This window comes from Elephas maximus, chromosome 2 (assembly GCF_024166365.1).
Source record: "Elephas maximus indicus isolate mEleMax1 chromosome 2, mEleMax1 primary haplotype, whole genome shotgun sequence".
Taxonomy (NCBI): domain Eukaryota; kingdom Metazoa; phylum Chordata; class Mammalia; order Proboscidea; family Elephantidae; genus Elephas; species Elephas maximus.
The window spans coordinates 45170219-45187563 of NC_064820.1; the positions used below are offsets into that span (position 1 = coordinate 45170219).

Below are 17345 nucleotides of genomic sequence, written 5' to 3' on the forward strand. Positions count from 1 at the left end.
TTAATTGTGCTTATGAGGATCCTTTACATAGATCAAGAGGCAGTTGTTCAGACAGAACAAGGGGATTCTGATTGGTTTAAAGTCAGGAAAGGTGTGCATCAGGGTTGTATTCTTTCACCATACCTGTTTAATCTGTATGCTGAGCAAATAATCCTAGAACCTGGAGTATATGAAGAAGAATGAGACATCAGGATTGGAGGAAGACTCATTAACAACCTGCGTTATGCAGATGACACAACCTTGCTTACTGAAAATGAAGAGGACTTGAAGCACTTACTGGTGAAGATCAAAGACCACAGCCTTCAGTATGGATTACACCTCAACAAAAAGAAAACAAAAATCCTCACAACTGGACCAATGATCCACATCATGATAAACAGAGAAAAGACTGAAGTTGTCAAGGATTTCATTTTACTTGGGTCCACAATCAACATCAATGGAAGCAGCAGTCACAAAATCAAAAGATGCATTGCATTAGGTAAGTCTGCTGCAAAGGACCTCTTTAAAGTGTTGAAGAGCAAAGATGTCACCGTGAAGACTAAAGTGTGCCTGATGCAAGCCAAGGTATTTTCGATCGGATCATATGCATGTGAAAGCTGGACAAAGAATAAGGAAGACCGAAGAAGAATTGACACCTTTGAATTGTGGGGTTAGCAAAGAATATTGAATATACCATGGACTGCCAAAAGAAGGACCAAAACTGTCTTGGAAGAAGTACAACCAGAATGCTCCTTAGAAGTAAGGATGGCGAGACTGTGTCTTACACACTTTGGACATGTTGTCAAGAGGGATCAGTCCCTGGAGAAGGACATTATGCTTGGCAAAGTACAGAGTCAGCAGAAAAGAGGAAGTCCCTTAATGAGGTGGACTGACACAGTGGCTGCAACAATGAGCTCAAGCATAACTAGTATTATAAGGATAGCACAGGACTGGGCAGTGTTTTTTTCTGTTGTGCACGGGGACGCTAAGAGTTAGAACCGACTCAACAGCACCTAAGAACAACAACAACAAATGTGCTGAGAGTAGGCTTTTTAAACATGATAAGTTTTTTGACAGCACATTATTAGTAATTTCATGGACTGCCTTGTATCCAGAGATCTCAAGTTGAGAACCACTTTCTTACTCCATAGCTGCTTCTAACAGCATCCCCAAAGACCTACAGGTCTTATAATAAAGAAAAAAAACAAACCTGTTTCCACTTAGTCAATTCAGACTCATGGGGAAGTCTTATGATAGCACAGCAAAATGGAGTGCTTTCACTTACAACACCTGCAGTTGGTGGAGATACTAAGAGTCACTGAATAGAGAGAATGTGGAGATCACTATCAATTGCAAGCCCCTTGGTTTTACAGGTGTGTCTTACTTGCCACTCCCACCCTAATATCTAGCCTTGTGCCTAGAACATAATAGGCTTCAGTAGATCTTTGTGAATCTCATGCATTAATAGATGAATGAATGAATACAGATGGGGAAGATGATACCCAGAGAGGGGAAATGACACACCTGAGGTCACACTGAGGGGCCCTGAGGGGCAGAAGCAGCATCAGCTCCCAGGTTTCATCACTGCTGGTTCTGTGCCGTTTTCATTATAGCACTGTCAGTTGAGCACTTTTCTAATGAAGAAGAGCAGAAAGAATTTTTCTGTTCAGTGATTTGGGGGCTGTGTGTGAAGTTCAATGGGTCTGATGTAAGCCTGACTATCCCTTTACAGTATTAAGGATTCCTGTGCCTCAGATCTGTTTACAATCACATGGAACTGCTTAGGGCTCACTTCATTGCATTACTGCTCTTCAGTTTAAGAAAGAGTCAGCACTATCCTTCTCCTTTGAAGTTCACAGTATCTGGCTATACCCCTCTTCTGTTCATCAAAACTCTTGACCACCCACATTCATTGAAGACTTTGACTGTGTCTTCTACCTCTCTCTCCACTCAAACTCCTACTTTTAGTTTTTATCAGTATTCTTGTGGACAACACCATGCCTCACTTTTTCTTGATCTCCTCGGCTCTATCAATATTTATCTCACTTCCATTCAGTGTACTGCAATACTCAGCATCATGCCAACTGAGAATGGCTTGACCTTTGAAAATGTCAATATACTACTCTTTGACCAAGATTTCCAACTTTTCTGACTATCTCATTCTCCTACGCCCAATGTCCCCTTTCTTTGACTTTATTAAGGTCCTTGATTCCTTCATTTTCCTCCAGATTAACAGCCCTCCTGCTGGCTTCCGGACCATGGAAGCAGCAGTCAAGAAATCAAACGAAGCATTGCATTGGGTAAATCTGCTACAAAGGACCTCTTTAAAGAGTTGAAGAGCAAAGATGTCACCTTGAAGACTAAGGTGCACCTGACCCAAGCCATGGTGTTTTAAATTGCATCATATGCATGTGAAAGCTGGACAATGAATAAGGAAGACCGAAGAAGAGTTGATGCCTTTGAACTATGGTGTTGGCAAAGAATATTGAATATGCCATGGACTGCCAAAAGTAGGAACAAACCTGTCTTGGAAGAAGTACAACCAGAATGCTCCTTAGAAACAAGTATGGTAAGACTGTGTCTTACATACTTTGGACATGTTGTCAGGAGGGATCAGTCCCCAGAGAAGGACATCATGCCTGGCAGAGCACAGGGTCAGCAGAAAAGAGGAAGACCCTCAGTGAGGTGGATTGACACAGTGGCTGCAACAATGAGCTCAAGCATAACAAGTATTGTAAGGATGGAGCAGGACCAGGCAGTGTTTTGTTCTGTTGTGCACGGGGTCACTATGATTCGGAACTGACTTGATGGCACCTAACAGTAACTTTTCCAGGACTCTATTAGTTGTTCTCTCTCATATTCTAATACCTCCTCTTTGATCAATTCCTCAGCTTATGAACATGCTCAGATCTCCTTTACTTTTAAAGATATTTGAGGATCAAACTATACACAGATTTACCAAACAGTTAAAGTCATGTAAAACCAGCTAAACATAATAGAGGATAATGTTTTGCTGCTTAGAAGTGAGGATGATGAGATTTTGTCTCACTTACTTGGACATGTTATCAGGAGGGACTAGTTGCTGAGGAAGGACATCGTGCTTGGTAAAGTAGAGGGTCGGCTAAAAGGAGGAAGGCCCTCAATGAGATGAATTGACACAGTGGCTGCAACAATGGGCTCAAGCATAACCATTGTGAGAATAGTGCAGGACTGGGCAACATTTCATTCGTTAGTACATAATAAGATCGCTATGAGTCAGAACTGATTTGATGGCACCTAACAACAACGTTTTGGAAATCATAAACTCTCTTTAATTTCCTCTTTTATAATTGTTTTTCTTGACATTTCACTTTCAAGGCTGAAACCTGAGGCTTATTGCCTGGGGAAGGAGATGGTGGCAATTGATCACCTGTGAATCTCAAAGCAGTGGGGACAGCACAGGCCATGATGGGAGGCTGTGGAAAGCTGGCTTCTCTGGCCCAGAGGAATTGTGAAAGAAAATGGACTAGAGGTGGGGGAGGCAGGCTTGGAGAAGTGTGTTCTGAGCAATGCTTTCAGGCCAAATTCCAGAATGAGGCAAGACTGTTAGGTAGGTCGGGACAAAGACAGGTAGGTTTCTGTCCTTGCTATTTGGGACTCTGGGAGAACAATTTCAGGCTTCCCCAATATGGAAGAAGCCAAATCAGAATAAAAATATTTACACTGTGTGGTTGGACAGAGAAAAAGGGACTGAATTTGGCTTCCTAGGTTTCTTTGGAGAGGGCACAGGGAGTATCAAGAAGTTCCCATTTTTCCTGAGGAGGGTTGGGGAAGGTAGCTGGCAGTTCACTGGGAGCTTTTCTACAACAAGAACAACATGGTCCTAGAGCAGGAGGCTGTCAGGCAGGGATAGAAAGACAGTTGAAGTCAGACCTGAGCCACCCAATGTCACTGAGGACCAAGGTAGGCCAAAGCAGCAGTGAGAACCACTAGGCCCTGTAGGTGTGCCAACTGTGTGGAGAGGGGACAAATCATAGTTTCTTCAGCCAAAAGCTTTAACTGCAGGCACCAGCCAGGTAGTAACCAGGTGGATGAGGTATGTAAATGCAGTAGAGACTGAAGAGTCAGAGCACAACATAGGGGCCTGTCTGAGGATCTAAGTCCCTTCTCCACATTCCCCCACCTCCCGTAAAACTAAGCACCATTTTGTAGAAGAGCAAGAAGAAGGGGAAAAAAACACTGGGCACATAGCTAAAGGAGACCAAGTTGCCTACAGACCAAAAAACCAAAAACCAAACCCATTGCCGTCAAGTCAATTTTGGCTCATATGACCCTATAAGACAGAGTAGAACTGCCCCATAGGGTTTTCAAGGAGCGACTAATGGATTCGAACTGCTGACCTTTAGGTTAACAGCTGAATATTTAACAACTGTGCCACCAGGGCTACCATAGACCAAAAAACCAAACTCACTGCTGGTCGAGTTGATTCTGACTCATAGCGGCTACCATAAAAAAAAAAAAAAAGGGAGTCCTAATTACTGGATGGAGATTACAGGACTTGACTAAATTTTGCTACCCACACCCAGCAGAATGGAGACTTGTGAGCAGGATCAGATTAGCTAAAGGAACAAACAAAAAGCAAATGTGGATATATATTTTCTCTGCATGTGAGTGTTGGATGAGCTTTTTTTTCCTTTTTTTATTATTGTGCTTTAGGTGAAGATTTACAGAACAAACTAACTTCTCATTAAACAGTTAGTACACATATTGACATTGGTTAACAACCCCATGACATGTCAACACTCTCCCTATTACCAGCTTTCCTGTACCCTCCTGCCTTCTAGTCCTTGCCCCTGGGCTGGTGTTCCGCTTTAATCTCATTTTGTTTTCTGGTCCTGTCTAATATTTGGCTGAAGGGTGAACCTCAGGAGTGACTTTATTACTGAGCTAAAAGGGTGTCCGGGAGCCATACTCTCAGGGTTTCTCCAATCTCTGTCAGGTGAAGAAGTATGGCCTTTTTGTGAGTTAAAATTTTGTTCTACATTTTTCTCCAGTTCTGTCTGGGACCCTCTATTTTGATCCCTGTCAGAACAGTCAATGGTGGTAGCCAGGCACCAACTAATTGTGCTGGATTTAGTCTGGTGGAGGCCATGGTAGTTGTAATCCACTAGTCCTATGTGTCTTTAGTTTCCTTCATTCTCCCTTGGGATGAGCTAATTTTTGACCCTGTTTCAGAAATGTATTTGTCTTCTCCAGACGTATTCTGCTCATCCTTCTTTAGAGATCAGAAGGATCAATGATTATAGGTGATTTAAGTTAGGAACTTAATCCTGTTTCTGATCCCACATCACCCTCTTCATTTTCCTCTCTTTATTGATTTGTGATTTTCCTTGGAATTGTATTTGTATTGGAGTTTTGTGCTTATCATTGATGGGCTACAAGAATCTCTCTAGCTCTGTTTACCTGGTTATTTTTCAGTCTCTACAATTCAAGGGTTTGTGTCTGTTCAATTAAAAGATGAACGCTCTCACAGAGAGTCATCACTCTAAAGAACTGAGGTAGAGGAGAAAATAAAAAAGCACAGTCGAAAATAAACTGTGTATCATTGAGCACAGCTTTTATGCAAGTCATTAAGGGCATGATGCTGTAGTGTTCGGGGGCAGAATACTCAATAAGTAAGGTATGCATGGGTTTGCTTGTGCTTACCTACTAATCTGTAGTGCACAATTTCATCTGTTTTTCACCACATCTTTGTGAAAACCCATGTGAAATTGTTCACTACAGATTAGTAAGTAAACACAAGTAAACCTGTGCATATCATGCTTACTGGTTAATCCACCCCTGGTTGGATGTTAGATTTCGATGAAAGAATACAACAGTCTATGATATTGTTATAAAATATACACAGGTGATTAGTCTTCCTCTTTGCATATAACATACTCCCCTTGCCTGACTGTGAAGATGTGCAGCATGGCTTCCTATTTGGGATGAGAAGAAATTAGGAGGACATTACTCATCACCCATCTTTATTATGAGCAGTCTGGGGCTTGCAATAAAAACACTTAAGCATGCTTATTGAACAGACCTGAATTAGAGTGGATTGAATCTGAAGTTAAATGGATGTGTTGTATTTATAATAACTGGAATGGTATCAACTTGCCTAATTCAATATGGAAGAAAAAAATATTACCTCTGCCCCTCCCCCGCTTTTTTTTTTTTTTTTTTTTTTTGGTAAACATATTGGTTATGGGAAGTATAAGAAGAGAAGTGCTTGTGGAAAATAAAACTGCATTGAATGTGAGATATGCCAGTATAAAGGCAATGGTGTCAGTTTTATGGAGGCAGTAGAGTGGTTAAGTGGTTAACTTGAGGTTAACTCCAGGATGCTGGAGGCTGTGTTTGGATTCTAGTTGGGCCACTTACCAGCTGCATGACTTTGGGGAGTTACTTAATCTCTTTGTGCCTCGGTGTCTTTTTTTATAAAATGGATAACAGTAGTTGCCCACCTCATAGAGCTGGCATAAAAATTAAAATTGATTATATGTAAAGCACTCAGAATAGTATCTGTAGTGGTAAATGCTATGCAGGTGTTTCTTATTATTATTCAAAGACTTCTGTGGACCTGCTATGAATCCAGCATTGTTTTTCAAAGCTGACGGTATGTGCTTACAATAAAGAAAAATGGAGAACTGGGAAGCAATTTAACAAGTAACCCCAATATCCCTACAACCAAAATGGTGTATTCCTTTGGGTTTAAATTACATTATGAAACCATTAAAGCCTCCTGTGCGGTGGTTTTTAGATGCCAGATGCCCTTCAAATCTTTATTGTCTCTGAAAATCCTCATGGCACTAACCCGTAGAAACCACACTACACACTAGTTGCTGTCACGTTGACTCTGACTTATGGCAACCCCATGTGTGTCAGAGTTAGAACTGTGCTCCATTGGGTTTCTAACAATAGATTTTTTGAAAGTAGATCACCAGGCACCTTTGGGTGGACTTGAACCTCCAAACTTTTCGATTAGCAGGTGAGCGTGCTAACTGTTTGAAACACCAAGGGACTACAACAGGGAAACTAGTCCTCTGCATTCTTCAGCTTTCACCTTCTAGTCAAGGAGCCTTGGCTCTCCTTTTGTGTGCTTCCCTCCTGCCCTGAGGGTGGGTACTATGGAGCCAAAGACTGCTGTGATCTGCATTTGCTGATGAGTGGGAGAAAGGGTTCCTTCTTTGCTAACTTTGGGTTAAACTATCACCTGGACATGTGGCAGATGTGTTGAATAACCCATCACGCATTTTCAAAGTCCTCCTCTCAGTCCCCCGTCATGGTCCTGCAACGCATACGGTACACAGAGTTCAGCCTCAGAAGTTTCCACCCTTGGTTTAATGATCTGTTGTTACCATCTTGAACTTTGTAATGATTTTATATTTGAATTGTGTTTTGTAAGTGAAGTCTGATGGGAAAATAGAGCATGCACATGAGCAGAGGAGATAATGCAATGTGTTCCCTGTCCCTTGGCACTGCAATTGCATATAGCATTTGTGATGCCCCATGAACACAGAATTCAAGTAGACCCACGATGTGTGGGAGTTCAGCAGGACTCAAAGCAAATCTAAGGTAAATGTGTTGTGTCTGTGGCTGAGTAAGGTGGCTCTGCTGAGGAGGAAGAGGCACTGACTACCCCAAGTGGCCGTGCTTTCCATTTGAATCAAAACTTATGTCCAATATAGTAAGAAAGCAATAGTGCCCTAAGAAACACAAGAGACCAAGAAGCACTATCATATCCTTTGTTAGTAGTGTTAATTCCCTGTATTAACCAGCCGCTTATGCTGAAAATCATGACATAGAAGGACAGAATGAGATAAAAAAAAAAAAAAAGCAGCCTGCAATTCCTTTTCTTTTAGCCTTTCTTTACTCATCAGTTAGTCAAAGCTGAGATTTTTGGCAGAATGTACATGTGTCAGGAAGTGAAATAAAGACAGCTGAGTTAGTTTTGTGCAGCATTCCCATTGTATTGGTAAGAAAAAAAAAACACAGGCAAGTAGTATGCATATATGAGTTATGAAATACAAATTGTAGAATTTCAGTGATTCCACATAGGAGTTAAAGAACCAAAAAAACAAAAAAAACCACAAAAAAAAAAAAAGCAAACCCGTTGCCATCAAGTCGATTCCAACTCATAGCGACCCTATAGGACAGAGTAGAACTGCCCCCATAGAGTTTCCAAGGGGCTCCTGGTGGATACAAACTGCTAACCTTTTGGTTAGCAGCTGTAGCACTTAACTACTACACCGCCAGCATTTCCAGGAGTTAAAGATTAGTGGTAAAATTGATGCTATAAATTAAAAATTTTTATCTTTATTTACTTAGAATGACCTTAAATAGCAAGTAAAATGTACTGAGACAAGTCGAGTGAGAAAGAAAGGAACTGCAAAAGGGAAAAGCTTTATATCTTCATGCCTTTGATGACAACTTTTTTTTCCAGTTTTTTAACAAAGGAACCCACACTTTTATTTTGCCCTGGACCTCACAAATTATGTAGCAGCCCTGACTCTTTCTTAAACTACCTTTACTATAGATGTGGACAAAAGTAAATGCTTACTTTTGCAGCCTCCCTTGCAGCTAGCTGTAGCCATGTGACCAAGCTCCGGCCAATGAGACATACACTCATCCACTGAGAAGGAAAATGGAATAACTGATGTGAGAAGCAGACATTGATGGTACAACTTTCTTCCAGCCTTGAGCACAGACATCATATTTGGAGCTATGCAACCATATTATGACCATTCAGCGATAAACATTAGAACAAACAGCCAAAAGGCCAAAATGTTGGAGTGAAAATTTGAGAAAGAATCTGTGTCCTTGAGGGTATTGCTGAGCTGCTGAACCAACACGAGCAGCCATCAAGCTAGATTTGTAATGTGAGAAAAATATTCCCCTACTAGTTTAAACCACTGTGAGCCTTTCTGTTGCTTGTAATCCATTCGTCCCTCACTGACACATGGGCTGTGAAATGCCTGCTTGTGCCCAGGGTCTTTCATTAAAGAACATAGCTCCTACCCACCAGGGCCCTAAGCATGTCTCTGAGGCCAGTGAGAGGGGTAGGGAGGCAAATATTGTCAATCCTTCCATTCTCTTCCTTGTCCCTCTCCTGTAGCTCCTCTGTCTCAGCACTCCTCTCAGCTGTCCCCAAACAAAAGGATCTGTGATGTTCAGTTAGTATCAGGAGGCACCTGGTGGAGGCAACCTCAGACACACCCAAGAAATGTCGGCACCTCAGTTCCAGCCCCATCAGGTTACCCTCTAACCTTTGTTGATTTTAGCTGCTTTGGAGTCGGCCCTGACTCAGGACAACTCCATGCACATTGGAAAAAAACGCTGCCCAGTCCGGTGCCATTCCCATGATTGGATGTGGATCGGACCACTGTGATTCATAAGCTGATTTTCAGGACTAGATCATCAGGCCTTTCTTTCAAGTCCATCTTACCCCGGAAGCTCTGCTGAAACCTGTTCAGCATCATAGCAACACACAAGCTTCCACTGACAGATGGGTGGTGGCTGCATGTCAGGTACATTGGCTGGAAATTGAACCCAGATCTCCCACATGTTGTTGTTAGGTGCCATCAAGTCGCTTCATAGTGACCCTATATACAACGGAACAGAGCACTGCCCAGTCCTTCCTGAGCCATGCTCATAATCATTGTTATGCTTGAGCCCATGGTTGCAGCCACTGTGTCAGTCCATCTCATTGAAGGTCTTCCTCTTCTTAACTGGTCCTCTGCTTTACCAAGCATTTTGTTCTTCTACAGGGACTGGTCCCTGTTGATAACATGTCCAAAGTATCTGAAATGAAGTCTTGCCATCCTTGCTTCTAAGGAGCATTCTGACTGTACTTCTTTCAATACAGATTTGTTCCTTCTGGCAGTCCCCCACATGGAGGGTGAGAATTCTACCACTGAGCCACCACCGTTCCCCTGTAACTTTTAGAACGATAATTCACCTTTCTTACAATTAAGGTAAAATAATAATTGAAGTCAACCAAATGAAAAGAGAATTGATGGAACCCTCCACAACCAACATCAAGAGAAAAACATAACCACCAAGCCTTTCAGAGTTGGGTTTTTTTTTTTCTTCTTCTTCTTCTCCTTTTTTAAAACCACCTTGCTTTTTGGTCACTGGAGAAGCCCAGTGTCTTTGCTACTGAGTAAATCATACAGTCGCCTCTCTGAAGACTGGCACTCGTGAGCATGATTTCAGTGCTGTACCTAGCATGTGGTAGAGGGTTAGTAATTAAGTACATGGTTCCAGAGACACAAGGGCAAATGAGGGACTCAGTCACTCATTAGGTAAGATGACGAATTGCTGGTGTGTGTCCATCAGCAGTGCTGTAATGAGGACATGTTAACAGAGTTGCTGCTGGGACCCAGTTTTGTGTGAATTCATGTTTGGTATTTTGATTTAGAACATGAGTTTTAGTTATTTTTAACAGAAGGAAGTTGGTTAAAACACACCATTTCCCAGCAAAGATTAGGCATTTTACTATTTAGCAATCTCCGCAAATGGTAATAGCTTAAATATTTACCCGGGACTTTTGGGGAACACCTATCTTTTACTAGCAGACTTTGTATTGACCATATTCCGGGACTCTGGACCAGAGTCCTCATTCATCAGGGTATTTTGAGGTCAACCAGCCTCCTGAGTTAGCTACATCCTCTGTTGTTTTCTCTTGCTGCTTTCAGCACAGGAAAGACACAGTCACCATCTGTTTGGCCCCCTCTAGACACTATAGGGTCACCGTGAGTCAAAATCGACTTGATGGCAGTGGGTTTTTAGACACTGTGGTTAATGCTTTGATGGAGGAGTTTGAAATCACTGGCTGAAAACCTCTCCCTACTACATGATCTTACAATAAAATGCTGTGGAAGCTACTCAGAGTTGGAGCAGATTGCAGCCATTTTAAATCATGAAGCGTGACACTGAACGGTAACAGATGCCACCCCTCAGGAGTATGGTATCAGTGGAATGAAGGTGTTTTGCATAAATGGCAAAGCACTCCACAAATATAAGAACATTTTGAGAAAATCAGTACTTTTTCCTTTGTTGCCTTTATGTGAGCTACGTGGGGGCAGTTTTTAGTTTAGATATATTTGATGCCTAAACGAAATCCTCTGGAACACAGATGTGAATACCACCACCACTAAAAAAAGACTATCCACCACCTGTCTGTCAGATCATGGTGCTGTGTGGCTTATGTGTTGCTGACACTGGAAGCTATGCCACTGGTAGGTCAAATACCAGCAGGGTCACTCATGGTGAACGGGTTTCGGCAGAGCCTCTAGACTAAGACAGACAAGGAAAAAAGGTGGCCTGCTTTAGCTATCAATGCTGCTATAACAGAAATACCACAAATGGAGGGCTTTAATAAACAAATTTATTTTCTCACAGTTTAAGAGGCTAGAAGTCCAAATTCAGAGCGCTGACTTGCACAGAAGGGTTTCTCTCTGTTGGCTCTGGAAGAAGGTCTTTGTTAATGAGGACAGCCTCTCCTCAGCTGTATTCACAGGCAGGCTTCTTTTCTGAAAGTTAGTCAGTGAAAACCTAATGGATCACAACATTGTCCAATATAGTGCTGAAAGATGAGTCCCTAGGTTGGAAGGCACTACACAACAGCTGCAACAATGGCTTTGAACCTACCAGCGACCATGAAGACCGCACAGGACTGGGCAATGTATCATTCCGTTGTACATGAGGTCACCACGTGTTGAAGCCAACTTGAATTCAAAAAAACAAAACCGAAAGACTGTAAGGATAGATCTAGTTTCTAGTTTTCAAGGATACTTCAGTAAGCTTCTCCATCTACTTGGTTACCAAGAGTTTCTACTGCACTGAACAGGAGTGAAGGTTAACCTCTGGCAGGATTTTACAGATGAAGCTGCATGGAAATGGCACACTGGCTCAACAGATAGACACACTGCACAGCACCTTGGTAAACCAGATAATCTGCGCAACATGTTCTTATCAACTGCCTTCTCCAGCTCATCTGTGGCTTACTTTTAACTTTCCTGGAAGCTGCTTTTGTGTGGAGTTTGTTTCTTTGTATTCCACCTCATCTTTCAGTTACCCAAAAAACTGAATTGCCATCAAGTTGATTCCAACTCATAGCAACCCTGTACGACAGAGAACTGTCCCATAGGGTTTTCAAGGAGTAGCTGGTGGATTTGACCTGCTGACCTTTGTGGTTAGCAGTTGAGCTTTTAATCTTTCAGTTAAGGGGTTGGGGGTGGGGGAGATACAGCAGGGTGTAGGTAAGGCAGTAGCACTGAACAATCCACAGCAGTAACTACAAATTGATGACCCCTGCCCCTCAAAGTTGGATTTGTCTTACTCTTTAAAATCAGGTTTAACACCAAGAGATTTCTATATCCAAGCAAGTTCTGCCTTAGGGACCACCTAGGAAAAAATCCAAATGTCAGGTCTTCATCAACATGACTCCTGAGTGGCCTGTACCATACTGAATCAGTCTGCAAGTTGTTTTAGTAGAAGGGGTCAAACATGACTGAATGAAGTACAAGGGGAGGCAAAGTGTAGGTGTGAGCAAAAGTGCACTAACGAGTGATTTTTATACTGTGTCTGTTGAGGTCTTATCCACTAGGGTCCATTCGACAACCTGGAAGGGAGTATGTGTGGGGCTGAGAGAGGAGGCCAAGATTTTGAAAGAGATTAGATGATAACTTACTCACGGTTCTATTTCATAAATTTCTACTATCTCTTCATCTTTATGAGAACCCAGAATGTATTATAACTAATATACTATAGTTAACTAACATATATTATAGCTAACATAATATACCCATTGCCTTTGAGTCGATTCTGACTCATAGCGACCCTATAGGACGGAGTAGAACTGCCCCATATGGTTTCCAAGGAGTGCCTGGTGGATTCAAACTGCCTACCTTTTGGTTAGCAGCCATAGCTCTTAACCACTATGCCACCATATTATAGTTAACCTTAAAATGATAGGTTTTACACCTTGCACCTAATGTCAACCCCAAGCAAAAGTAAAATATTAGAATAAACCAATGGTAACACATGAGAGTCTGCCATTCCAGTTTATTGAAATGAGTAAATTTATAGCTTTATTTGGATATAGAAAAGTGCACAAGAGAAAATAAGTATGTACACAACAGTCGTGTGGCTGAATATCACTTTCAAAATTTTATCTACTTTCAAAAAATTCAATTACCTAGAAATAGTTGCCTCCAGCTTAGCACATTTAGCTATTTGGACATTTAAAATGCTATTTCAAGTCTGTGTTTATAATGACTGAGTAGGACGCCAGATGGAAAACTATGCCATACATGATCAGCTATAACAGACAACCACAGGACTTCAGCTTGGACACTGAGGGCTAATCGATAGAGGTTCATGAGGCCACATCTTGTTTAGATCCTGAGCAGTCATCCTCTTCTTCCATCTGAAAGTAACATTGTATGTGGCTGATTAACACCCACAAGAACCTGAGCATTAAGGGTTAAAAGACAACATTAAAACAAAACAAAACAAAAACAAACCTAACATTAAAAAAACAACAACAAACAAAACTCATTTTGGCAAGAACATACTCTTCAGAACTGTGCTAACGATAGGACTGAAAATCACCTAGAAAAGTTCATGAAAGGGAAAACTTTCACAGACATTAGATTTTAAATGATAATATCAAATACTTGTTCTACGTCTTTTCCCCACTTATCTTCCTATTAATTATGAGATCTGAGGCTTCAAGAAAGTTTTCCAGTTACTTTATAAAGGCCTAGCATGACCCCAAATAAGCACCTAATGAGTTTGATGCAATCACGTTTAGCTTTGTGATGGGTTGCCCTTCTAAATACAGCCCTTCATTGCTGAGTTGACTTCTCTTTCTCTTCAATATGAATTCTTCTCCTGGAGGTTCAGCTCAAGGGAATAACTACCTACGCCACAGAAAGAAGAAAGCTTGTGCCTATTTGCCGTTCTAGTTACTGGGATTAGAGATTACTGAGAATGCAGAGCTGCTCCAGGTCTGTGAATCATTGGATTTTCTTCCCATACAATCTTGTTGCATGTGAAAGGGAGGTAATGTTATATAAATTCAGGAGCAAAAGTGACTGAAAAGAGATCGAAGGGAAAAGGAGAAAAGAGATGCATAATGCTTTGCCCTCATTTGCAACAGCCAGCAAGGGACTGGATAAAAGATGATCTTGACCTTAGGAGAAAACAACTTCAGAAAGAGGAGAAGCCACATCTTTAAAAGGGTCCTTAGGTATGTTAAAGTCCAAGATGCCTAAAAAGAAGTTAGAAGGTATGTTAAAGTCCAAGATGCCTAAAAAGTAGTTAGACTTGCTTCAGTTTTTACTTTAAAAATTCTCTTTTAAGTAATGGTCTAAAGTCAGACTTCTTTTAAGAAGTGCCTTGTTCTACCACAATCTTTAGGTTTTGCGCCCTAAAACAGAACTCCAAACAACGCTGAATGGAAAGGATTTGAAAATTTATTCAAAACAGTATGCTCTGATGAGTTTGTGGTGGCTGCCATCTCCCAACCGGAGAGTGATTGGTAGAATATTCTAGAAGGTTCTAGGGATACAATAGGCAAGAGTTCAAGGAGGGAAGCTACTTCATTTACATTTATGCTAGAGAATTTAGGTTCTTAATTTATTTAAAGCCATTAACTCAGTTTAGCTTTAACCTAGACAGAAAATGAAAGGCATTTTATAAGTGGAAGAAGCAGCAAGAAATAAGGCAACAGATAACATGTCCAAGCTGGAACAAGGGCAAGTCAGGACATGTCTGGCTATTAGCTTTGTCCTTGATTACTCAGGTCAACCTTTTTGTTCCTCTGGATAGTCAGCATACCAAGTTCCTAGAGCAGTAAGGAGAAGAAAAAAAATCTGTGGTTAGAATTTATAGGATTGAATTGAGTCACTGGTAAAAATGTCAGTAATGGTATCTCCTGGGGCTGATGTGAGGATCGAATGAGATAAATGTAGAACACAGTGTTCAATAATACCAGCTACTGTCCCATGAAAGCGCCCCCACCCAATTTAGCAGGTTGATCTAAACTAGCCCTCCTTCCTGACCTAAAGAAGAAAGAGCCTCCAAAGAGAATTCTAGTCTAGTCAATTCAGTTGAGTCCAAAGAATCCTCCTCGACCCTAAGCCAAACCAAACCAAACCAGTTGCCACTGCAAACCCTATGGAGCACAGTTCTACTTTGAAGCACATGGTGTCGCCAAGAGTTAGAGTTGACTCAAGGGCAACTTGTGGTAGTGGTGGTGGATAGGAAATCAAGTTACTACTAGTAAGCTTCCAATCACTTCAATATGAAGGTAAAAAGCCAGAAAGCTGTTATGTATTATATTGAGTTTTACCTCAAAAGAACTGAAATATAAAAAATACAGGATATGATAGAAATTCATATCCCTAGGGGTACGTTACTATTTTTTGATGTGCATAAAAATATAGTCACTACTGAGTTAAGAATAGATTTCCATGTCTGTTGCTCCTAAATTACCAGTATTTAATTTCTCCCCCATTCTAAAATTAAATTTTTGCCTCCTGTGCCACCCTCCCTACCAACCACTCCAAGACAGGCTTACTAGGATCTTCTACTTACAGAAGTTAGGAAAATGGGTTTGCAAAAGAAGCCCTATATACATCAGGAGCTGCAGATTGAGGAGGAGGCATCTATGGAGATAAAACCATTCAGTCGATAAGTACAGCTATAGTCATAAGAAAAAACCTATAATTAAAACTTCTGAAATTCTTTTGAAAGCCACTCAGGTCATGGATCAATCAGACATTGCAAGGGTCTGCAAACATTTGTGTTTGTCTCCTTATATAGATGTCCACACATGTTTGAATAACTCATTTCCATTGAGTCGATTCTGACTCACAGTGACCCTATAGGACGGAGTAGAACCACCTCATAGGGTATCCAAGGAATGGCTGGTGGATTCAAACTGCCGGCTTTTTGGTTAGTGGCCGAGCTCTTAACTGCTGTGCCACCAGGGCTCCAATTATGCATGTTTGATTAGTTACAGCAAACTCAAGGTTCAGGAGAATTATGTTGCTGCCCCAAATTGGCAAATATTTTTATGAGCTATGGAACCATGTATGGGAAAGTAAGAACCTAAATCTTTGAGAGATTTTTAAAATGATACTTTAGATTAATTTTTTCCAAAAATGCTTTTAAGAACCAAGTTAAGTGAGATGTTGAACAACTTTTTCTATATGATACCCATTTCTCAAATTCAGAAGCTAGTTAAAACCAAACCAAACCCGTTGCTGTCGAGTCGATTCTGACTCATTGAGACCCTATAGGACAGAGTAAAACTGCCCCATATGGTTTCCAAGGAGCGCCTGGTGGATTTGAACTGCCCACCTTTTGGTCAGCAGCTGTAGCTCTTAACCACTACACCACCAGGGTTTCCCAGGAACTAGTAGTCCTTGTGAAAACAATCTTTCCCTAGTTTGAATTAATGTTTACACTTGATTGTCCTCAATGATAAAGCTTAGTCAAACATGCTTTTCTATCAAAAAGTTATTACAAAGTTTAGGTTAATTCAGGAAGTAGTAGTAGCTGTATGTGGCATGCACTTTGGAGCAATGGCTTCTAGTAGTTAATACTTACAGGGACTTGTGATGATGAATTGAAAGAATTTTTAGAGAAAGGGTTCTCAAATGCACTGTCAGCAGATTTGGGAAGTGGCAGGGCACTTTGTCTTGGAACAGACTTTGATAGTTCTAGAAGAAGAAAAACCAGAGCAGTCAATAAACAAGCTTTTCCCAAATATATGCACAAGCCCTTGATCAGGCTTATCTTTCAAACTGAGGTCCATACAAAATGTCAAATGTATCAAAACGTTTGACATTTCATCAATCTTCACATGTATAGTTCAAGTGACCTTAATAAATTGGGTCCATACTTTTGCTGGGGAATTTACATTAGTGGAATAAAAATCACCACCAAATACCAGGATCCTCAATGATTGTTACAGGCAAACTTACCCCTTCTACAAGGGGAAGCTATACACATTTATCTGAAGCACAATAAACTCAGAATTCTCTTACTCAAGGCCATGGAGTATGGTAAGGTTTTATTATATAACCCTTGAAGTATCTAGGCCATTGCCCTTCAGTAGCTCTTGGCGGCATTTTTAAGACCTGTCACTAGAGCCTGGGGTCCCAAAAGGTAGCAAGCAACCATCCAAGGCACAGCAGCTGGTCTCTATTCACCTTGGGCAAAAGGAAGGAGAGTCAGGAATGGGAGGAGAAATGGAATGTGTGGCTAATTGCCTCCATGAACACCTGCCTCCTTTGCCATGAGGCCTGAAGAACTGGATGGTGCCCAGC

The 17345-nt window shown here is 41.2% G+C and overlaps 1 protein-coding gene across 3 annotated transcripts in view; it reads right to left on the minus strand.

The window, feature by feature from the left end:
- Positions 1-14389: 14389 nt before the first annotated feature.
- Positions 14390-17345, minus strand: part of DAB2 (DAB adaptor protein 2) — a 56264-nt gene continuing 53308 nt past the window's right edge. For all 3 annotated transcript variants that reach the window (XM_049862793.1, XM_049862792.1, XM_049862782.1), the window contains 3 exons: positions 16624-16736; positions 15607-15677; positions 14390-14854 (listed from right to left, as the gene is read on the minus strand). In XM_049862793.1, the coding sequence (XP_049718750.1) occupies positions 15612-15677; positions 16624-16736 (179 nt within the window). In that variant the 3' untranslated portion in view covers positions 14390-14854; positions 15607-15611. The remainder of the gene's footprint in view (positions 14855-15606; positions 15678-16623; positions 16737-17345) is intronic.